This window comes from Erinaceus europaeus, chromosome 14, assembly GCF_950295315.1.
Source record: "Erinaceus europaeus chromosome 14, mEriEur2.1, whole genome shotgun sequence".
In the NCBI taxonomy this organism is placed as follows: domain Eukaryota; kingdom Metazoa; phylum Chordata; class Mammalia; order Eulipotyphla; family Erinaceidae; genus Erinaceus; species Erinaceus europaeus.
In genome coordinates, this window is record NC_080175.1 from 11035439 (window position 1) to 11060281 (window position 24843).

The 24843-nt window shown below is 39.3% G+C and overlaps 1 protein-coding gene across 2 annotated transcripts in view; it reads right to left on the reverse strand.

Moving 5' to 3' along the window:
- Window positions 1-24843, reverse strand: part of LOC103109394 (pancreatic triacylglycerol lipase) — an 87399-nt gene that overhangs the window by 6300 nt on the left and 56256 nt on the right. Inside the window, exons 1-6 of one of the 2 annotated variants that reach the window (XM_007518454.2) lie at window positions 7711-7732; window positions 7536-7581; window positions 6164-6318; window positions 4918-5040; window positions 1832-1966; window positions 1043-1154 (exon numbers count right to left, since the gene is read on the reverse strand). In XM_007518454.2, coding sequence (XP_007518516.1) covers window positions 1043-1154; window positions 1832-1966; window positions 4918-5040; window positions 6164-6318; window positions 7536-7581 — 571 coding nt within the window. In that variant the 5' untranslated portion in view covers window positions 7711-7732. Of the gene's footprint in view, window positions 1-1042; window positions 1155-1831; window positions 1967-4917; window positions 5041-6163; window positions 6319-7535; window positions 7582-7710; window positions 7733-24843 lie in introns of those variants that run through there. The other variant, XM_060170952.1, reaches the window with a different exon arrangement.

Consider the following 24843-nt stretch of genomic DNA (forward strand, 5'->3'; position numbering starts at 1 on the left):
AAATCCAAATATGTAAATAAATATTGAAAGAATATGGAAGTCAGGAGACAAATATAAAGATGGAAGAGGAATGTCCTCTAAAGTAGTCATCTCAAAGATCCAGGATCTGAGAGTAAAATCTTTCCTACAAAGTGATAGGATACAAGGGCCAGATGGTGGCACACTGGGTTAAGTGCACATAGTACAAAATGCAAGGACCCCCATAAGAATACCGGTTCGAGACCCTGCGACGCACTTGCAGGTCTGCAGTTGTCTTTCTCTCTCCCTTTCTATCTTCTTCTCCTCTCTCAATTTCTTTCTATCCTATCCAATAATATGGAAAAAAAACCAAAAAGTCCTCCAGGAGCAGCTATTTGTAGTGTAGGCACTGAGCCCCAGCGATAACCCTGAAGTCAAAAAAAAAAAAAAAAGGAAGGAAAGAAAGAAAGAAAAGGGAGAAAGAAAAGAAAGGAAGGAAGGAAGAAAGAAAGGAAGGAAGGAAGGAAGGAAGGAAGAAAGAAAGAAAGAAAGAAAGAAAGAAAGAAAGAAAGAAAGAAAGAAAGAAAGAAAAGTGAGCCAGTTTGAAGTTTAAGGTATTATTTCTTATCTAATTGGCAGCACACAGAATAGGCGACTCAGGGAAGTCTGATCACCTGGTTCCCATAACTTTTAGGTTGTGACTGGTGAGATTTAATTATCAATTGTTATTAAGGCAGGCTCTAATTACTTAGATTTTTAGCTCTTTGGGTTTAATTCTATTTGTTATCTATTCCACTATTTATGCTCTAGTATATTCCTGAATACCCTTTGTGAAAGTCTGACACAGGGAAATAGATGTGAATATAGTCTCTAGATGATCTTAATTTACATTTTATTCAATGAGATAGTTTTCTGTTAAGTGGGGACTCTGTAGACCAGTGACGGATACCAATAAAAGAAAACGCCAACCCTAGAACACACTGATTTCCGACCTGCTTAACTAGAAGGCTGGGTCTTACTAAACTTCCAAACTTTTAGACACTAGGAAGGTTCTCTCGGGTTCAATTATGGTGTTTTGACCAACCTGTGATGCGTCCAACAGCCCCACTGGTCCTTCTTCCAGCCTCTCCAGCAGCGTGTGCGCCTAGGCTGTGGCCAATGATGTGGACATTGGAAGGTGAATACCCAAAGGAGTTCTGTTAGAAAGAAAACCTCTTCAGAATATTGCTGATATTGCAAAATTCAGGATACACATAGAAGGACTTCTGAAAACTTAACTTTTAAGAAGAAATACTGCCCCCTTCAACGTAAACTCATTTAATGGCTTTTAATGGATATTTTACAGTTACAGTAGAAAATAGTAATTTATTTAGAATATAAATAGATGATGTGGACTCTTTATTGTTGCTTTACTCTGTAGTGAAGACCCCAAGTGGATATAAGGATTTGTTACCTAAAGATGAGAACTGGATGAGAGAATCACAAGAACTTACCTAAGTCCATTCTAGCTTAACGTTTCCTGAGTTAATTTTCCAAACTGGACTTTTTAATATAATTTGCACCTCTCTTAAAAATATAAAGGAAAGTATTAGGTTGGTCTTGAGGTTGACATCTGTCTATTTGGCTTAATAACTGGTGAAATGGAAAAGAAACATTGAGGGAATTCCATGGACACAAACTTCATAGTTGTTTGATTAATCTATATTTAAAAACTAGTTTATTGGTTTGGCTCTAGGTTTTCATTTCATATGAGGAGAAAGCCAAACATCAGTAGAGAAATGTCTTAGTCCATGAGAATATCAAGACTACGTGTGGGCGAGTAGGTGAATCCAGAGAGAGAGACATGGCCCTTTAAGCAGCTATAACTAGTTACCTGCAGCAAGTCAATGAAATAAGCCACTTCTGCACCCACAATTCGGGTGTTCTGTGAGGCCTGGGTGTATCCAGTTCTGGAGCCACTCTTCCAATCCACACAGAAACAGTTCACGTTTTCCACCTTAAACATGTTCTAATGGGAGAGGCAGAGTCAATAGACAAGCCATTCACCATCTTTATTACTTGCTAATTAACATGCTTATACAATCAGGCAAATGCCCTCTTGGATTTAGCTAGTCTCAAGTGTGCTTTTAATCCCACGGCAATGAACAAGATCTGTAGTCTGTTACAGATATGGAATGTCTTTTAAAGTTCAACATTGTTTCTGGAGGTTTGGCTACAGAGGGAACTGGGTTCTTGGGATTGCTACTCTAACAGATGGAAAAAATATTTGTTTTGAGGGAACATGTGGAATAATGGGCTGTATCATTACAGCACCATAAATGTCCTAAGACTTCAGGGGCCGGATTGGGGCACCACCAGCAGGGAGGAAGCTTCATGAGTGGTGAAGTAAGTACTCAGTTGTTTGTTTTTCTTCCTCTCTGTCACTCCCTCCCCATTAAATTTCTCTCTGTCCTATCAGATAAGGAAAATAATTATAAAGGGGGAAATATTCAACAGGACCAGTGGCAATAAAATAAATACTACGTCTATTTAAAAAAAGACTTTATTGTCCTTTCCTAGACTACACCCAGGACATTGCCTATTTTGTTCATTGCTACATCCTATATGCCTTGAATAGTTTCCAGTGCATAGTAGGTGTCCAAGAAATATTTACTGTAACTATACAAATGAAAGATTTTGTTAGCAATCCTTAAATACAATAACTACTTGGAAGGTAAATGACTAAGATAATGGAAATGTTAATCAGAGGCTTTGGAGGAACACATTTTATTGTATACAACCAAGGTGTAATTTCACATAAAGGCATACCTTTTTGTTATTAATTTTTATTTGTTATTAATAGAATAGATTGTATGGTTACAGGATATAATTCTACACATACCGACTACTACAGTTCTGTATCCCTACCCTCTCACCTCCCAGAAGTTACCACCACAGTTCTTACAAGTCTTAGAAAAGTTGCTTGCTTGCTTCTGTTTTTTTTTTTTTCCAAGTTCATGTGTATCATATGCCTAGATTTCACATATGAGTGAAACTATCTGGTAGTTATCATTTCCCTATTATTTCACTACGCATAATCACCCCCAGTTCCATCCATTTTATCCCAAAGAACACAGTATCATCTACTTAAAGGTATATTTCGTCAGATAGCTATTGGAATTAGCTTATTTTACAATATCAGTGACAGATTCATTATTATTAGATCCAAAGAAATTTTGTTAGTTTGAGTATGGGTTTATCCTTATATTTTCTCGTCAAAAAGAATTTTCCCCCCTTCCTGGTTATCACTCGTGCTCTGTGCCAGTACTACAAATCTACTGCTCCGGGGGGGGGGGGGACTTTTCCCTTCATTTTGTTGTTGTTGTTACTGTTGTCATTATTGTATTGTTGTTGGATAGGACAGAGAGAAAATGAGAGAGGAGGGGAAGACAGAGTGGGTAGAGAGAAAGATAGACACCTGCAGACCTGTTTCACTGTTTTGAAGAGGACCCCCCTGCAGGTGAGGAGCTAGAGCTGGAACCCAGGTCCTTGTACTTGGTAATAGGTATGCTTAACCCAGTGCGTTACTGCCTGGCCCTCTCTTCAAAAAGAATTTAAGAATGAAGTATATCAAAATGATCTCTACCTTTTATTTTTTTCCCCAGATTAAAAAAAAAAAAATCCAAAGAAGAGAAGCAATTTGCTAATGGCATGGCTAGCTAAGAGTGGTATCAGAACTGGAGAACTAGAACTTGAACCATAAATTTTAGTCCACTAATTGTGCCATCACCGTGTGACAGTTTTATTAAAGCCAATCCAAAGGCAAGAAAAATCCATCTGCTTTGGGAATCTCAAAAGTAGACTGATAATACCTATCTAAAAATCTATATTCCTTTTGACCTAAGAATCATATTCCTTTCTTCATTGCTGTATAGAAATCTGTCAAATAATGAACAGTTTTAGTTTACTTTAGATGAAAAGTTATGGTTTTACTATTTAGTTATATACTTAGCTACCTTTAGGATCAGGGAATATTTTTCAGAGTCAATTCAGTTCAGTCTTTTACTTGAGTCATAGGCAGTTCTGAAATTAAGCAGATGTAGGGAAATTTTTGTATTTTTTCTCTTGGAGCCTCTAAAGGTATGCTCACTCCTTCCTGACTGCTGATTACAAGAGCTTGATGAGTAAATGAATTAACAGTAAATATTTTTAGGCACTGCCAGTTACTAGAAAATGCTGTTAAATTTAATATCTATGTTTTGAGTCTCCATTCATCATAAACTATCCAGCCAAAGCCAGACCTCCCACCTTCTGCACCCCATGAAGAAGATCTTTGGTCCATACTCCCAGTGGGATAAAAAATAGGAATGCTTCCAATGGAAGGGACGAGATATAGAACTCTGGTGGTGGGAATTGTATGAAATTATGCCCCTCTTACCCCACAATCTTGTTGATCATTATTAAATCACTAATAAAATAAATTTTAAAAAGAAATAAACCAAAATAAAAAATAGAATCTCTACTGTTGAAACAACAGAAGATGGAAATGAAAAATTACAGTTTTCTTAGATGTTCCTATCATAAGAAGTCAAAGACTAGCAAGGGGAAATCAAAGATGAACATCTAAATGGAACCAAGCGAGTTATGTTAGCTCTTCACATGGAAAAAAATAAAACTGTTGAAAGAAGCCTGAAAATTAAATTGCTTCTGTTTTCATAAGCATGGCACTATCTGCCAAACATTTGAACTATCTCTTAGTTGTTCAATAATCACAAACAACTCAGAGCCTCCAAGGGCCTTCTAACTTTGATGGTACCAGGGATCCTGCATCCCTTGTTACTATCTTGACCTTTGCTAGGACCCCCATGTTCAGCATGGTCAAGGGATTCTGCAGTGTCATGTGGCCAGAATTGGTCTTGATTGGTTGGTGCTGTCCCCATAGCTGATTACCCTCTCCCCAGAGAGATTGTCATGTCTCACCCTGCACATATCAGACAGCCAGTTTTCTTCTCCTTTGTCTATGAATCCGTGGATTATGAAGTGGGTTTTCCTATCAGTTCTGAAATTGGAGCTTGTGACTTGGGATATATCTGCAGTAATTTCCTATTTGGGCAAGAGCAAAGTGTATCATGTGAAATTTATGATAGTGTCCAAAATAACTGTACAAGTGCTATATTAGGTCAATATACCAATTTAATGAAACCCTTATCAAAATTAGTTACATTCTTAGTAAAAATAAAACAAAATCATGAAACTGATACAAAACTACAAGAGAACCTGAATAGCAAAATAATAGTTTAAGAAGTAGCAGCAACCAGAGAAACAAGATCAAAACTACCCTGCTCCCTGACTTTAAATATACTGTAAAGCAGTAGTCATCAAAACAACATGATAAAGAAATAAACATAGATAAACAGGCCAATAGACTCTCCCATTATAGCCAAGCTCCTTGCAGTCCTTGCTGTGACGACTGCCCAAAACTCAAAACATCATTGGAGTTGTTCATCTTAGGATAATATGACTGACACAGTGGAAGGGTTCGTAGGGGTGTGTGAGTGAGTGAGTATGTGTGTGTATCTTTACCTATATGGAGAGAGACAGATACATATATATGTACATAGAGTGATATATAGGGGCTGGGCAGTAGCGCACCCAGTTAAGCACATATAGTACGATGCAAAGGATATCTGCATCGACACAGCTTCGAGCCCCTCTTTCCCCACCTGCAGGGGGAATGCTTCATGAGTGGTGAAGAGGGTCTTCAGGTTTCTATTTCTCTCTCTATATATATCTGTCTCTCTATCCTCTCTGAATTTCTCTCTGTCCTATCTAATAAAAAAAATATAAAATAAAAAGGAAAAAATGGTCACCAGAAGTGGTGGATTCATAGTGCCAGCCCTGAGCCCCAGCAACTAGAGGCAAGAAAAATAAAATAGATATATAAATTACTTTAGATATTACATGTAAATCGGGAGATACATGGGTGCATGTATTTGTATTCATATCCACATTTGCAATATTTATTAAATGATATTATAGAAGTATGTTAAAAATAATATCAGGTTGATGAGCCATCTATAAATAATTCACATAAAGTGATATTTAAGACTCACTGTCCCACAAGGATGCAAATCCCACTACTGACTTGTTCTCTTTACTTAACATAAGGTTCAGTCTGCTTGACCATAACGTAGGTATCAATTCTGAAAGCAATGAGCCTTCTTACTTGATAGTTGTCTGGGTTCTCATTTGTGTACAGGAGGAAGCGGGTGTTGACATCCTTCGGAGCCCAGGGCAAAATCTTTAGGGGTCTTTCAGAAATTCCTGCCCATGGGGAATCATCACTAAAGCATCCAAGTCTTTCAAAACAAACTTCTTTTCCTGAAATCACCCAGAAGCATTCAAAGATATTAGTTTAACCAGAACACTCTTGCTAATGTTCTCTTTGCCAAAACAATGGCTATATTTTCTTCCTCCTTTTCTTATCTAGACACCACAGAATGGCTTCAACGAACAGCTTCTCAGCTGAAAATAGACCGAAGTTCTTCCCCCCACCTCAGTGGATGGTCTCACTCATCCAAGGTCCCTATCTAGTTCTGTGCTGGGGCCAGTCTTTAACTTTGCAACTCAGATGCTCTGTTCTTGTTTGTCCACTGGTGCCCAAGAAAGAAGCACCCACATATACCCAGGCCTGGGGATATGAAGCCTCTCAACTCCTGCCCCATCTTCTAAAGGGCCCTTCAGGTGGACAGAGAGCTTAAATTTCAAGCAAATCCCTCAGATTTGTTGCTCCATCTGCTTGAGTGTTTAGTTCTCTGATCTATGTTTGAAATGATATCCTGGATGCCCAAGAAGGAGAAGTTGTTTACAAATAACTAAAGAGACAATCCGTGGTTTGACACAACACTAGGCCTGGGTGTCACTGTTAGAACAGGGGTGGGGAGCCTTTTGGATAGTTATCACGTCATTCCTGAGTCATGCAAAAGTTATCAACTTAAAATCAGTATTCAGTATTGCTATATATCCCCTAGATTTATTGGGTTTCAAATCACACCTACAGTGGCTTTGGCAAGGTCAGACCAAATGAATGTGGCCCATAGGGTGGATGGACACCCCTGATCTAGAAGAAAAACTCAAACAAAGGATTCTCAAAGTTGGGTGGGGGAGGTAGATAGCATTATGGTTATGTGAAGAGATTCTCATGCCTGAGGCTCCAAAGGGCCAGGTTCAACCCCTCACAGAACCATAAGCCAGAGCTAAGTAGTGCACTGGTAGAGAGGAGAGAGAGAGAGAGAGAGAGAGAGAGAGAGAGAGAGAGAGAGAGAGAGGTAATAAAGTATTAAAGATAGAAGAAGATAGAAGAGTATTTTAGGAGTTACTCTTCTTGAAGCCTTCTCTGTGAAAGGCAAGTGCTAAACAAGATAACCCCTATGGATTATCTTTCCTAAGTATCACACCTACAAGCACTATAGGCTCCATCACCCATCTACCTCACTTTGCCCCTCATCATCCTGGTGACTTGAACTTAGCCATCAGAGACTTTCTTGAAAGGATTGGATTGTGACTAGCTCCCGTTCCACTTAAGTACTTTTTCTTACCTGCCACTGCTGCCAGCAACAGGGCAAGGGTCCAGATTGGCAGCATCTAAATCAAAGAAAATACCATTGGGTGTTGCTATTTTTTTTAAGGAAATGTAATACAAGTTCAGCTTTAAACAGGAAAAGAGTATAAATTCTAGTGATTCCAGATGTGAAATGTAAGTTCCTGACTCACCGTGGCAGTTCCTTCAGGTTCCACACCCAACCAGATAGCACCAATAGGCCCTTTTATAGGCTGACCTTATCTTCTTGAGCAGTTCCATGGAAAAGTATCGTGAAAAGAGAGAAGGTTCCAAAGATGTACTGCTAATTTTTATCATAAATAAACCCAAGTTGATAGAGTTGGCGAAGTTTTCCACAGTGCCTCTGGAAAGATGCAGGAGGAGTAAACACATACAGTCCTCCTCCATTGTGATTACATAATTATCAGAAGCACCATAGTTGGATTGTAGTGGAAGTTCTAGTCTGTTCCTTTTTCTTGCGTTTACAATTCTCTGAGCAGGTGCAGGGCTGTGAGTATGTGTGAAGCTAAATTGTTTTCACAGAATTGATAGCAGTGGTCTTGAAAACAAATACTAAATGCTTACCCACTCACACTGTTTCTGTATAACCTTGCCTCACCCTCAAAAACAGTGAAATAGAGGCAATTCCTCAAGAGAATTTATTCCTTTGAGGAAAGTGGTTGATATTTTATTTTGATAGTCCATAGAACTAATTTATTTCCCAACAGTAACATAGAGAAAAGAATAAATGAACTGACAAAAAAGAATGGAGGTACTCCCAAGAGCACAGAGGTGGACTCAATGACCCTACCGCCAGATGAAATTATGAATAGGAGAGGCAAATAAAAGTTGACTTTGAAAAAAATTAGTCTAGGGGAAATATGATAGAGAAGTGTGTGGTAGAAAAGAATAGGGGTGTTTTTAGTTGATGATAGATTGCTTTAAAAACAGCTATAATGAGATTCCATAATTTTAAACCAGGCGCCACTGAGCCTGGCAGTGTCCCAGACAGAGCCTGGAGCATATGGAATTGCCATGTGTATAGGAAAAAAAATGGTCAAATAATAATTCAGAGGTCACCAACATGGGGGGGGGAAGCACTAAAATGACTAATATGTGATGAAAATTCCAGAAAATTTGGCAAAGGAAATGTTCAAATCAGGATGAAGGTACTAGGAAGGAAGCCCATGGGCAGAAGGCAGGGCAAAGTCCCAGAGTCCATCTCTTAGAATTCACTCCCTCCTGAGAAGTGTTATCTAGCCTAGATTAAATTGATCTCTTTTCTGGAATCTCTCTTTTGGCCAGTTGTCACATACCACAGCATCCAGAACAGCTGACACTTCAGATTTCAACACACATTTTTTTTGAATGAATGAACATTAAGTGAAGGAAATGAATATTAAATATAATTTACTTTGAATAATTGCTATAGTAAAAACTTCCTATACAACCTCACCACAAAGAACAGTGGTTTTTTAGAAGGATTTTTTTGTACCCAAAACAGACGCACATACAAACTGAAAATATGTGCGAATATATTAACAACGGGGTCTACTGTGAAATAAAATAAGCTCCTTGTGAATCACCAAATAATTTCTAAGTTGACAAATTTGTTTTATTTATTAATTTTTCATCTTTTTGAAAATATTTATTTATTCCCTTTTGTTGCCTCTGTTGTTTTATTGTTGTAGTTATTATTATTGATGTCCTTGTTGTTGAATAGGACAGAGAAATGGTGAAAAGAGGGGAAGACAGAGAGAAGGAGAGAAAGACACCTGCAGACCTGCTTCACTGCCTGTGAACCGACTCCCCTGCAGGTAGGGAGCCAGGGGCTAGAACCAGGATCCTTATGCCAGTCCTTGCGCTTTGCCTTATGCCACCTGTGCTTAATCTGTTGCGCTACGACCCAACTCGCTCTTTCTTTCTTTTTTTTTAAATAGCCTCAGGGCTATCACTACAAATCCATGGCTCCTAGCAGCCATGTTTTTCCTTCTTTTATTTTCTTTCTACTTTATTTTTTTTGACAGAAGAGAGAGAAATTGAGAAGGAAGGGGATATAGAAAGGGAGAGAGAAAGATTGACACCTGCAGACCTGTTTCACTGCTTGTGAAGCGACTCCCTGCAGGTGGGGAGCAGGGGCTCAAACCTGAATCCTTGTGCATGGTAATATGTGCACTTAATCAAGTGGCACTGGCCTGGCCCTTAATTTTTGAAATAAGTTAGAGACAGGGAGAGACCAGAGCACCTCTTCATCATATACAATGCTGGGTATAAAACTTGGGTCCTCAAAACCTGGCCTTACACATGAAAGGCAAAAGGTCTACCTGTTAAGATACCTCTCCAGCCCATCCAAGTTCTTATTTTAAACCTGAAAAAATTTCATCCTGACTCAAAATAACTTTTGTTCAACATAAGCAGTAGAATTAGGATCAAATACCAAAATGGAAATTAGAGCCCATGGGGAATTCTTTTCTAAACTGAAATTGGTTCTGGTTTTAGAATACTTTGGGAAGATTCAATTTCCAAACTGCGACAAAAGTTGAAAAGATATTTATATATAATTAACAGCCTAAGGTATCAGTTCTGTATAAATGACTTCCACTCAATTCATTTTTATGAATCCTTTGGCTGGGTTATAAAATCCCATGAGCCATAGTGTGTCATTCATTCCACTAATTTATTAATAGGACATGACTCTTGATAGGCGACATGACAGAGGCTGCTGGAATAGCTTTAGACTTGACTACCATCTTGAAGAGAGATGGGCCTCAAGAACAGCTTCTGGCTGGTCAGATATGAGAGCACAGATGTGACCAGGCCAATGCTGCTCATGAAAGCCCACACATAACCCACTTCATGCAAGTTTTCCTTCTATGACTTGAAGCAAGCAAGTACAGTGACCTTGATCTTCCAAGAAAGAAGACGTCAGGGCTCCCTCCTAGCAGAAAGCCTTCCCATAATCATGACTGTACATGAGTAATGAATAAACTCCTATGATTTTTTTAAAGACAGTTTCTTTTTTAAATTTTTATTTATTTATTCATTCCCTTTTGTTGCCCTTGTTGTTTATTACTGTAGTTGTTATTGATGTTGTCATTGTTGGATAGGACAGAGAGAAATGGAGAGAGGAGGGGAAGACAGAGAGGGGAAGAGAAAGACAGACACCTGCAGAACTGCTTCACCGCCTGTGAAGTGACTGCAGGTGGGGAGCCCAGGGCTTGAACTGAGATCTTTATGCCAGTCCTTGCACTTTGCACCACATGTGCTTAACCCACTGTGCTACCGCCTGGCTCCCTAAACTCCTATGATTTTTTTTTTAAATTTTTTATTTAAGAAAGGATTAGTGAACAAAAGCATAAGGTAGGAGGGGTACAACTCCACACAATTCCCAACACCCAATCCCCATAACCCATCCCCTCCCCTGATAGCTTTCCCATTCTCTATCCCTCTGGGAGCATGGACCCAGGGTCGTTGAGGGATGCAGAAGGTAGAAGGTCTGGCTTCTGTAATTGCTTCCCCGCTGAACATGGGCGTTGACTGGTCGGTCCATACCCCCAGTCTGCCTCTCTCTTTCCCTAGTAGGGTGTGACTCTGGGGAAGCTGAGCTCCAGGACACATTGGTGGGGTCTTCAATCCAGGGAAGCCTAGCCAGCATCCTGGTGGCATCTGGAACCTGGTGATTGAAAACAGAGTTAACATATGAAGCCAAACAATTTGTTGAGCAATCATGGATCCCAAGCTTGGAATAGTGGAGAGGAAGTGTTAGGGAGGTACTCACTGCAAACTCTAGTGTAGTCCTGCTTTCAGGTATATATTTTGCAGTAGTTTATGGATACGTGTGCACATAAGCTCTCTCTCACAGAAACTGGTGTATATCTAGGTTATGGGACTTTGTTAGAAAGTGAACTACCTGAGATGAAATTAGAGTGTACTATTAAAGGAAAGGTCTCACCCGAGTAATGAAGCTGAAGGGCTGTCATTCCACACCTGAAGTCTCTGGATACATTCTGAGGTGAAGCATGTTGAGGTAGCAATCGTTGCTTTGGTTAGGTTGTGATCGGCAGATGCAATGTTATTTGGTTTGGATTGGGAGATGCATACGGGAAAGTGGGCCCTATCCAAGGGTTCCAGGACTGGGGGAAGTAGGGGCTCTATAGTGAAGATGTGAGGTTCCTGCTGTCTTAGGGTTCAAAAAGACACTCAATAGTTAATATTATCATCACATTATTTGTTAATTGGGTTAACTTTGAAAAGTCCCTTTGTTATGGTTTGCTGGACAGTACCCAGTATCTTGTATATAGCTGTGCTATTGGAAGCTTCTAATCTACTTGGTCTAGGCTTTTGAGAGAGTCCGCATATCAAATACATAGCCTATATATTAAAAAGATTCAGTTTGTCTTTTGAGAAACTTTGAGACATACAATTGATTTCCCCCTCTCATATTAATTAGCTACTGATTTATATGTCTACATTTTGCTAGGAGTGTACATAAACACCATTAACTCCTATGATTTTAAGCAACTGATATTTCTAGTTGCAGCGACTTGCACTGCCTTAATGAGTGGAAATTCGTATATTACTGAACAGTGATTTCTCCCGCTTCTAAGAACAGTTCACCTGCCAAACATGGACTTGTGGACTAAAAACTTTACCACGGAGTTTAGATGTACTTGTATCTACATTAACACTTTGGTAGGAAATAATTTCTAATGTTTTGTTTTAAATGTCCTATGTTGTACCATTTCCTGAATTATGGAAAATGATTTCTCAATTCTTAATTCTACTATTAAGAAAAAAAGTATTAGGGCAGGAAGATAGCATGGTGTTTATGCACAAGACTCTCAAGCTTGAAGCTCCAAGGTCCCAAGGTTAATACCTACCACCACTATGAGACACAGCAGAGCAGCGCTCTAGTCTCAAAAATAATAATATTTTTTTTGGTGGAGGAGGGGGCAGTCAGTGGTGCACCTGGTTGAGTGAAGACATTACAGTGCACAAGGTTCAAACCCCTGGTCCCCACTTGCGGGGGGAAGCTTCACGAGTGGCGAAGAAGAGCTGCATATATATCTCTTTCTCAATTCTTCTCCCCTCCCCCTTCCCCTCTCAATTTCTGTCTCTAACCAATAATAATAAATAAAAATATTTAATTTTTAAAAAAATTTAATGGTATGTTTCAGGTCAGTCTTTGATAGTGACTGTTTTTTCACAAGCAATGTCAGGCTATGCTAAGTTTCAGAGTCTCATGGGCATTTTCTCAGTATTTTCTGGGTCACAAGTTGCAACTTATTTACAGTTTTGGCGACTAGGAGTGCTAGAGTCACAGGAAACTCAGATACCACAAGCAGGAGGATTGGAGTTCTCTGCCCTCCATCAGCTTCTGTTATTCCTCATATCCTAGGATTATGGGGTAGGAGGTGGCCCTATAGATAGGGAGCTAGCCATGCTAATCTTTCCCATAAATGCAATGACATGGAAAGTGAATTTTTTTTCATTGAAAAGTAATTCCACATTTCTTGGATTCTGCAGAACATTATGTAACTATTGGATCAACTTTGACTCTGAAACCTTGGATATTTAAAAAGAAAGACACCAAACCTGGACATTTCTACTCCAGTGACTTTGTTTACAAGGGACTTAAATATTAACAAATGTCTAGGTTCTGGTTCTGGCAAACCTGTGATACTAAACTCCAGGCTAGGGAAAGGAGGGTGCTGGGACACCTGCTTGGCCAGATGGCGTGTGAAACAAATGGCTCTCATTAGCGTCACCTAACTTGTCTTCCCTCAAGTCAACCTACCACCTGACTCATCAATGGAAGAGAGAATGTACTTGCTTGAGGGCACTAAACATTCCTGAGCAGGAGGCTGCAATGATCTGGGGGTGGTTGTTGCCTTTCAGAGCAATCATCTTACCAAAGGGAAGGCAGTTGTGATCTCCCAGATCCAGGGAAGGAAACTGTGGTTCATACAGTTCTCCAGTACATATGGTAATGGTTCACTGCATGGAGCAGAATAACACTGCATGTTTAAACTTCTATGACACTCATTGTTTGGTTTCACAAACTCCTTAAGTTGTTTGCATTTCATCTACCACAGGACCTGTGATTTTTTTTCTTTTTTTAAAAAAATTCTTTATTTATTGGATAGAAACAGAAATTAAGAGGGAAATTGAGGGTGAGAGAGACAGATGCACCTACAGACCTGTTTCACTACTCATGAAGCTTTGCCTCTGAAGATGGGGCAGGGAGCTTGAACCTGGGTCCTTGAGCATTGCAACATGTGTACTCAACTAGGTGTGCCACCACACAGCCCAGTATTTTTGCTTAAGAAGAATTTGCATTTGGCATAGTTTTTTCTTTTCTTTTCTTTTTACAAGATCACTGGTCAGGTCTATTTTCTAGTGGTGTTGAAGACTGAACCTGGGACATAGGAGCCTCAGGCATCAAAGTCTCTTTACATAAGCAGTATGCTGTCTCCCTCAACTGGTGTACTTATTTTTAAACATTTCACAGTCAGCTAAAATACATTGCAGAGGACTTAATAGTTATGTAATATTCTGAAGAATTCAGTAAATATGGTTATTTTTCAATGAAAAGTCCACTTTTCTTGCCAGAAACTATTTTTCTTAGGAAGACAGTGGGATTCACAAAGTTTAAACAACCTGTTCAGTATCATAGTTGGCAAGCAGCAGTGAATATGGAGGAGCAAGTCCCCAGATGACTTGGCTATGTGAATTCACAGAAAGCCATGTTCTTTCAGGCTGAGTTAGTCTAGAGTTTACCTAAGTGAGGGCAAGAACAGGTATAGTGAAAATTGTTACTTTGTGTATAAGACTGGGTTTCTGCTTTGCAAACAGAGTCCAGTGTGACTTTTGTTTTATAATCTTTTCTGTTTTCTTTATTTGAAATTTGTTTCCCTACTACAAATGCAGCAGATGGAAACTTTGTCAAAAAGAATTATGACTTATCTGACATTGAGCATGATCATCATTTCTTTTCTAGATTACCTTAGTAGTCTTCTAATTGCTTTTCTTATCTCCCGATTGTTCTTCTGTTGTCTGCCAAACAAATCTTACTCTCATGCTTAAAATGCAGAATGACTACTCCCTTGCCATTCTTAAGACCTCAGGACTCTTACCATGCCTTGTATTTTCTTTTTTTTTTTTTTTTCTCCTCCAGGGTTATTGCTGGGCTCAGTGCCTGCACCATGAATCCACCGCTCCTGGAGGCCATTTTTCCCCCTTTTTGTTGCCCTAGTTGTTGCAGCCTCGTTGCGATTATTATTGCCGTTGTTGACGTTGCTTTGTTGTTGGATAGGACAGAGAGAAATGGAGAGAGGAGGGGAAGACAGAGAGAGAGGGGGAGAGAAAGATAGACACCTGCAGACCTGCTTCACCGCCTGTGAAGCGACTCCCCTGCAGGTGGGGAGCCGGGGGCTCGAACCGGGATCCTTACTCCGGTCCCTGCGCTTTGCACCACGTGCGCTTAACCCACTGCGCCACCGCCCGACTCCCGCCTTGTATTTTCTATATCAGCACCAAGAGGAATATAGTGCATGCCACATTAAAACAAGTAAAAAGAAGCCAGTGAAATACATTTTAGTAACACACTGAGCCTAACATATCCATGATATCATCATCTCAACATGAGGCATTAGCCACATTTTAAACAAGCAGTGGTCACATGGTACTAGTACTTATCATATTGGATAACAGGCTATTAGTACTTAAACCATATTGGCTAACAGGACTCTAGATCAAATTCAGTCTTGTTAACATTGCAAACAGTTCTTCAGAGATTGACATTTTTGTGGCTTCCAGCCTTGTTGTATAACCACTTGGTCTATTTTTCAGTCTTTCTGTACTCTTTTCAAGATAGAAACTGTCCAGAGATCTGAATAGGATCCAAATGATAGAATACTTCATGACTGGAACAACAAGACTTTCCAGATACCATTGAACAGGACAAGAAAGGAAATAGACAGAGAAGTCAGTCAACAAATATAGAGAGAACAGCTTGGATCACATGAAGACTGTGTGTATGTGTGGCGGGGGGCATTGGAAGGTTGAGAGTTCAAGCAAAAGGAAAAAGTTAAGAAATTTTAAATGATAAAGCACCAAATGTTGTCTATTCCATGCTTAAGATGTGTTAGGAATCAAATAATTAGAAATGACATGAGACTCTTCACCAAGGAACAGAAAAAGCTAGGGGCTATCTCATCATGTGCATTTCATAACTAGCCTTGTAAGAAAGACAAGTACCATTTTGAAATGTATAAGCTGAGGGATTTCTACTTCTAGCCATGATGGAAGAATTGATATCAGACCTGCTCCTTTACCAAAAATAATTAAAAATTGAACAGAATTCTCAACATGGTGATTTTCAAAGATTAGACCATGGTAGCAAAAGTCTAATAAGTGAGAAAAAAGGGAAAGCAAATGAGGTAAGACTTCTATATTTATCCCAGTTGCATACCTGGAAGAATTTCCTTGAGTATTGGAAGGGAGATTGTAAAAATAGCATGGCATACTCAGTGATATGAAAGAGAAGAGATGAGTTCAGGGAGAAAAACAAAGTATCTAGCATTTGTAGAGCAGAGTTCTGTAAAGGAAGAAGTTAGAAGAGTTTCAGAACTTAGGATAAGAGTGCGCTTGAGTCTTGAATATTTGGTGCAGACACGAATACGGTTCTAATGGAGCTATTCAAATAGTAACAGTGAGGGTAAGAACACCTTCTAGGAAACTTTATAGTTTGAAAGACTCCTGGCTCCTAAAGCTTACTCACAATAGAGATTTTAGTACAACAGACTAAGATTGTTTATTGAATAATCAATGGATATCCCGCTTAAGAGCAGGACTTTTGGAGGGCAAAAAGGCCCCAATTTAAGGCTAATCTTAATCTAGTCTAGCAAACCATAATAAAACCTTAAGATCCAATGGATTTTCAAGTAAAATAATTTCCAGCCCCATCCTATTAAAAATAAACCACCACCACAATTCTGTTTGATAGAAAACAGTAATGCACATTATAAATAGACAGCATCTAATAAATAATTGGGCATGCATAAAAGCATAAACATGTGATTCATTAGTTTATAGATCTAGTTTATAGATCTAGAACAGATTGATATGATAAAATTAACAGTGACTTTAGAATAACTCATATAAATGTATTCAAAAGTCAAAGGAAAACAGACATAATGAATTGAGAGATAAAAATAATAAGCATGGCTTTAATAAATAGCAGGTTATACAGTACAGCAGAAAAGATCCACATACAGAAGACATGGCAATAGACACTGCCCAGCTGGAGTGCAGAAAAGAAAATAATTGATAAATAGAATACAGTTGTAGAGAAAGAATAAATAGGGGCCAGGTGGTGGAGCACCTGGTTGAGCGCACACATTACAGTGTGCAAGGATTTAGGTTCAAGCTCCGGGTCCCCACCTGCAGGCGGAAAGCTTCACAAGTGGTGAAGCAGGTCTGCAGGTCTCTCTCTCTCTCTCTCTCTCTCTCTCTCTCTCCCTCTCCCTCTCCCTCTCCCTCTCCCTCTCCCTCTCCCTCTCCCTCTCCCTCTCCCTCTCCCTCTCCCTCTCCCCATTCCTTTCAATTTCTGGCTGTCTCTATCCAATAAATAAATAGAGAAAGAAAAATAATGAAGTCTAACATATATACACAATTGGAATCCAGGGGCAGGTGTTAAGTAAAATATTTGAACACAATGTATGTCAGTGTAGATTCATCATCTGTAGAAATTATATACTGTGGTGAAAATCTGATAATAGAGAAGAGGAAGCATGCCAGGGCAGAGATCTACTTAGAATATCATTGTTGAGTTTATATGCATTTACTTCTGATGTGAAGCATTGTAAAATGTTTTCAGGTCAGGTGTATTGTTACTTATGGCATTTCGTGCTTAAAAATCTCATGTGATAAATATCTGATTAAATTCCATTTTAGGAGATTGAAATGTAGACCATTTAACGTTCATGACTTCTTTGGGAGAAATGAATTCAGACATGTCTAGTCTCAACAAGAAAGAGTGGTTTGTTTGTTTGTTTGTTTGTTTTTAAACCATCTCATTTCTTTTGCCAAATATAAAAAAAGTAATGGGAAATTTAGTCACATTGGCTGTTGCCCTCTGAAAGAGCCCAGTTTGGAATTTGTGGAGGTGATCTCAGAGGGCATTACTAAGACATAGAAAGGAAGTCGCCCAAGTTACCCACCTCATCTAACATCTCACTTGTGAGCGTTAGGAGCTGCTCTTTGCCCATACCTATATTCTGTATTTGCTATTTGCACAGAACATTATTATGATTATCTAACTTCCTTCCTTTTTAATTCACTCTTCACAAGTAGATAAATAAGGTTAACATTCCTTTTGTGTATTCAATAATGAAGTTTGTTTACTTATTTTATTTCGGCATATTTGGACAAAGGTCTTGGTCTCCGCTGGAATTGCACACAGTGAATGTTTGTTAAAACTACTCACAATAAAGATGCTGTTTTCCTTTAAAAAAAAAAAAAAGCTTTGTCTCACCCTCTCAGTTTTGCCATGAAACTTTACTAAAAGATAAATTCCTAACTACATTTGAAAAACATTCTCAGATTCAGTTAAATATAAAGTTTATACACATGGTGGCAATAATAAAAATATATATAAAGTTCAAAAACAATTGTTTAATGATAAATGTGAAGGTAAAAGCTTTATTCTTCTTCTAGCGTTTGCCCTTCTTCTGTAGCCAGTCAACAGCGTCAGGTTGAAAGCTGTCAGGAGCTGCTTGTTGCTGGCTTTGAAAGTGACTGGGATCCATGTGGATTCAGTCGGCTAGGAAGGATCCTCAGTTTCCCTAATGAATGGGTACTCATGGGATGCACCACGAGAAGGTCGATCCAATGCATCCCCCCAAAAAAGCTTTATTATTGATATCCACAGTCTTGTACAGGGAACCAAAATTTTCATATCACCAAATTCATTTTTTGGTCAAATGCAGATTTTATTTTTATTTATTATTATTTTTTATTGATTTAATGATGATTGACAAGACTGCTGGATAAGAGGGGTACAATTCCACATAATTCCCACCACCAGACTTCTGCATCCCATCCCCTCCATTGGAGGCTTTTTTATTCTTATCTCTCTGGGACTATGGACCCAGGATCATTATGGGGTGCAGAATGTGGGAGGTCTAGGTTATGTAATTGCTTTTCTACTGGACATGGGCGTTGGCAGGTTAATACATACTCCCAGCCAAAGGCAGATTTTATGAGAGGGGATCTGAAAGTTGAGTGGAGTCTTACTATTTGTTAAACACACTTACATGGGGAGCCTGGTGATGGCACACCCAGTTGAGTGCACATAAAACTGCGGCAGAATCTACAAAGAGACCCGGGTTTGAGCTCACACTCCTCACTTGCAGGGCGTAGAGGGTGCTTCCTCAGTAGTGAAAGAGGTCTACAGGTTTCTCTCTTTCTCCCTCCTTTTCTATCTCCCCCACTCTCAATTTCTGTCTGTGCTATCAGATAAAATAGGGGAAAAAAAGAAGGAAAAAATGGCCCCAGGAGCTATGGATTTGTAGTGCTGGCCCTGAGCCTCAGTGATAAACCTGGAGGAAATTTATATATATAAATTATATATATATATATATATATATATATATATATATATATATATATATATATATATACCTACATGTAAATTCTATAAGGGTATTTCCCTCTTGGAACCCTAAAAGTCCTAATTTTTAAAAATCTCTTTTCAAAGAGGATGGCAGAACTTAAATCTGCAATCCTCTGCTTACTATGCCTTCATTGATTGTTAGCTCTCTAAGTGACTTTTACCATTCTTTCTGCTCCCAACCTTTGTCTGGGCTGGAGTTTTTAAGATGGTATCTGGAATCACATGGGTGAATTAGTCAATCTTTCTGGATCTCTCTCATGTACACAGCAGCTAAACATCATTAAACTTACTTCTGACTTTTTTCTTCTTTCAGTCTGTCTGATGTTTATTTGATCATTTGTCCATGTTATGAATAGCCTATGGCAGTAAAGAATGTTTTCTTGTGTGGCCAGGAAACAATTCAATTTACTGGTAGTCCATCTACTGGCAAGTGGATTAAAAAAAAAAAAACATTCTCAATACATCACACAAAATGGAATACTATTCCATTATATAGGGGAATGGAAGACAAATACATGCAGCATGGGTAAATATCAAAAATATTAAGACAAGGGAAATATGGTCAACAAAAGAGTCCACACTACTAGGGCTGGACGCAGCGGGTTAAGCACACATGGCACAAAGTGCAAGGACCAGCGCAAGGATTATGGTTCGAGCCCCCACTTCTCCACCAGCTGAGGTTATCGATTCACAAGTGGTGAAGCAGGTCTGCAGGTGTCTATCTTTCTCTCCCCTCTGTATTCCCCTCCTCTCTCAGTGTCTCGCTATCCAACAACAGTGACAGCAATAACAACAACAATAATAACAACAAGGGCAACAAAAAGGGGAAAAATAGCCTCCAGGAGCAGCAGATTCATAGTGCAGGCACTGTGGCCCAGGGATAATCTTGGAAGCAAAAAAAAATAATAAAAATAAAAGTACACATAACATGAGCAAATTCAAAGTTCTAGATCAGACAAGATTACTACACAATTACAATTACAGGGTAGAGGGTGGATTAGTGGCCTGTCTGAGGAGCATTCTCTATATATTTATTGTTTTAAATATTTATATATGGAAACTCACTGAAACTCACTCTCTAAAGTAGGTGCATTTTCTTATATATAAAGTTGACTTCTATAACACAAAATATGTGCATGCCTAGCCCATAGAAAGTGCCCAGGAATTATTTGTTGAACATATTCTTTTGAAGTGAACTAAATTAATAGTCTACTGTTGATATCTTGATTACTCTGCGCTCATTTATCCTTTCAGTCGTCAGATAGTCATTTGTTGTTTGCCTGCAAAGTCCCTGCCTCCTTCCCAGTTACTATTATAGATCCTAGAAGTGAATATGACCAAGGGCCCTCTCAAACTAATTAGTAGAGTGAGATTTACCTACATTCCCAATATATTTTAAAGCTACAACTGGCAAGAGTTTATAGGAGAGTACAGGAAATGGAGGTGAATGAAGCATGACAGCACCCCTTTGACTGTAGCAATGAGAAAGCTGGAATTGTATCAAGTTCCCCAAGAAGTGCAGCATTTGAGAAGAGAACCTCATGAGTAGAGCCAAACTGGGGTTGGAGATGCAGAGTTCTGTTTAAGGCATCGAGTATGAGACATTCTATTAAAACTGAAGTGGAGATGGACTGTAGACAGTTACTGTGGAGTTCAGAGATGTGTTCCAGGTTAGAAATATCAAGTTGTCCTACTAACTATCTACAAAATGGAGACCCCCAAATCTTCATCTGCACTATTCCAGCCTTTAGGTTTATGCTTAGTCAACAGTTTGTTTGGCTTTATATGTTAACTCTTCTTTCAGCAACAAGGTTCCAGATGCTACCGTGATGCCAACCAGACAACCCTGGACAGACGACGCCACCAATGTGTCCTGGAGTCCCACTTCCCCAGAGCCCCGCCCCACCCCATCAGGGAAAGAGAGAAACAGGCTGGGAGTATGGATTGATCTGTCAATGCCCATGTTCAGCGGAGAAGCAATTACAGAAGCCAGATTTTCCACCTTCTGTATCCCATAGTGTCCCTGGGTCCATACTCCCAGAGGGATAAAGAATAGGAAAGCTATCAGGAGAAGGGATGGGATACGGAGTTCTGGTGGTGGGAATTGTGTGCAGTTGCACCCCTCTTTTCCTGTGGTTTTTGTCAGTGTTTCCTTTTTATAAATAAAAATTATAAAAAATTAAAAAAAAGAAATATCAAGTTGTAGTTCACTGCATTTAGATAAAAACACTAGTGGAGATTAAATCAATGGTCAAGATAGAACAAAGCCCTAAAGTACAACAATGTCAAAATCTTAGGGAAATGAAAACTTTGAGATGGAACAGCCAGTAAAGATGAAAGAGAAATTCAAGTGGTGTCATGGAGATTGTAAAGAGAGAGGCTGGGTGGTGGTGAAGCACATAGTATGAAGCACAAGGGCCAGCACAAGTATCCCAGTTTGAGCCCCCGGCTTCTCACTTGTGTGTGGGGGTGGTGGTGGTCACTTCACAAGTGCTGAAGCAGGTCTGCAGGTGTCTCTCTGTCTCTCCCCCTCTCTATCTCTCCCTCCCTTCTCAATTTCTCTCTGTCTTATCTGATTAAAAAAATGGCTATCAGGAGCGGTGGATTTGTAGTGCTGGAGGGAACAACAACAAAATACCCCACTTGTGGTAGCCAAAAAAAAAAAAAAGAGGGGGAGAGTTGAAAGATTGTAAAAAAAAAAAAAAGGAAAATGTTTCAGAGAGTGAAATGGTGCAAAGGCTCAGAGGTAAATATGACTTGAGTAGACTTAAAGATTTTTCTCAGTGGAGGCTGATTAAGAGATATTTCTGTCCTAGTTTCAACGCTGGATACTTTATCACCCATCATGTAATCAGAAGTACAAATCCTTTGGCTGACCACCAGCAAGAGACTGAGAGTCAGAATCCTTTGCTGACTTTTATGGGTTGACAAAATTCATGTTTCACTATTGCAAACCAAGTGGTGTTCTTCCTTTACTTATCCCAGGACTCTTTTCTTTTTCTTCTATATTTGTTAGGTAGGACAGAGAGAAATTGAGAGAGGATGGGGAGATAGAGAGAGGGGAAGAAAGAGAGACATCTGTAGACCTGATTCACTGTTTGTGAAGAGGATCCCCTACAGGTGGAAGCAGGAGCTGGAACCCAGGTCCTTGCACTTGGTGATATGTGCACTTAACCGCGTGCGCCACTTCCCGGAGGCCTCCAGGACTCTATTTTCAGTCTGTGTTTTGTCTGGTAATAACATCTTTCTATAGGAATCCAGAGACAAACTGGATCCAGAAAATGTATAAACCACTCTTCCTTGTGCCACACATACCAGGCACCAGTTCCTGGACTCCACATGAAAGAGGCTGTTAACTACAATGAGAAACACGTCGGTAGCACGCTCTCAATAATAATTTCATGTGATGTGCCATGGACACCATGGAATCATCCAGCAATATCACCCAAGAAGGAGATTTGGTTGATAACACATTCTTTGTTTTCTCTCCAAAAGCAACATATATCATTACAGCTGTGCCTGGATTTACAGACTTCATTTTAACGATGTGATTTGCAGTGGTCTTCACTACAAGAAGTGCCATCTTGAATAATGCCTGTATGGTCTTGTGTAGATTCCTGCCTTTAAAGATGAAGTAAACTGAAAAAAAAATTATATTTGTTTTGTGGGGAAGAAGCTATTTATTTAGTCAAGCTTACCAGTGAATTATTTGAAAATATTATGAAAACAGCAACATCATCAATTCTACTCTGGGTGGTTCCTCATCCCACTGCAGACTGGTGTTTGAGTGTAAAGGACAGACACATGTGGGCCTCCTGCAATGTGCCCTAGGTTTTAAACCTGCTCTGAGGTGTCATGCCCATGTCACTACTGTCATCAATGCCCTTCTGTTTCAGTAAATCTCTTCAAGTCAAGTCACTGGTTTACCTTTCTTTCTTTTTTAAAAGATTTTATTTATTTATTAATGAGAATGACAGGAGGAGAGAGAGAGAGAGAGAAATTGAGAGAGAGAGAGAAAGAGAGAGAAAGAACCAGACATCACTCTGGTACATGTACAGCTGGGGATTGAACTCAGGACCTCATACTTGAGAGTCCAACGCTTTATCCACTGTGCCACCTCCCAGACCATGCACTGGTTTCTTTTTTTATTTTAAATGAAACTATAACTCAACAAAGTATGAATGACATCAAGTGCCTATTTAACACAAATAGTGTAAAGAAAATCTGCCTATAGGAATTATTTTCTAATAAAGAAGTAGAAGTGGTAGCCCACATATGGTCAAAGTTATTAAGAAGGGAAAGACATGTCTGTGGAATTATAACAGATGTTCCATCCACATTTGTTAACTGTAAGGAAGCAAAATTATTTCATCACATTCTCTACTGGAACCGACAAACCAGCCAGGCTGATTACAAAAGATGTTCCAATTCCTCCCCCACACATAAACTCTATGTTAATGTGATATTTTGTTCCTCCCAAAATAAGTCAAATTTATCTGTTAAAACTTGAATTCAGGCTCCTGCTCTGAGTTGCTTGAGTAACAGAAGTGATAAAAACGATGTTTTGCTAATTCTATTAGCAACAAATTCTGTTTTGTTAATTCTATTCACTAGCAAAACTCAAGAAGCCTTTCTTGTTTCCATTCATTGCTTTGGGCCATTATCAGTAGGCCTGGGCTAGCCAGAGGAAAGATGAGTGGCCATGCAGACGAGACCCAAGGCAGATGAGGTCATCCTCTGCAAACCTGACAGCTGACCCCAAACGTGGAGTAAAATCAAGTGAGAGCATCCAGACTCAGCACAGATCAGCAGAACTGACTTTTTGAGGCTATTATGGCCAATTTCTTCAACAGCCTCACCCATGTGAACTTTTATACAAAATATCAAAATAAAACATTTGCTAAAACAGAAGACACATGAATTGGTAGCTTCAAATCCTGGGAAACATTGCAAAAGCTCTGATTCCTGGGATACACCCTAGACTTGCCAAATCAGACCTTTCAAGGGTAGCACTAGGGAGCCTGTATTTTCAAGAGCTTATTCTAGAGACTGTGATGCACTGTTCAGTGTTGGAGCGGTTGGTTAAATTCTTGCTCTCTCCTGGCAGGATTAGCTAACATGTGTTTTGGATGTGCTAACCCTCTGTCACCACCACCTACCCACACTGACACCTGCATTTTCTTAGCAAAAATACTGGATATTGTATAATATCTTCCAAAAATCAAGGTCTGGAAGTGGATCAAGCTTAACTCAAAAGCACAGGTCTTCATTTTAGTATCATTCTAGTAGCTTAGCCCCCAAATCCTGCTGTGCCATCCAAAGTGATGATTCCCACACTGGATATTTCCCACTTTTGATGTATATCATTGTATATATAAACAAGACACAAGACGCTTGGAAGGATTATTTTTCATTGTTTTACAGATCCTAATCAATTTAGGAAGTATATATGAACAAATCAACTGACATCTCTGGTGATGTGACAATCAGCCTGACACACATTACAGACCTACCTCAGTATAAATGTGTCAGTCTATCTAGGGTCATGAATATGAGATTTTGGATGAGACCAATAGATCTTTGACAGTCTATACCTTCTCCAGGAATTAGAATAAGTATATGTCATCTC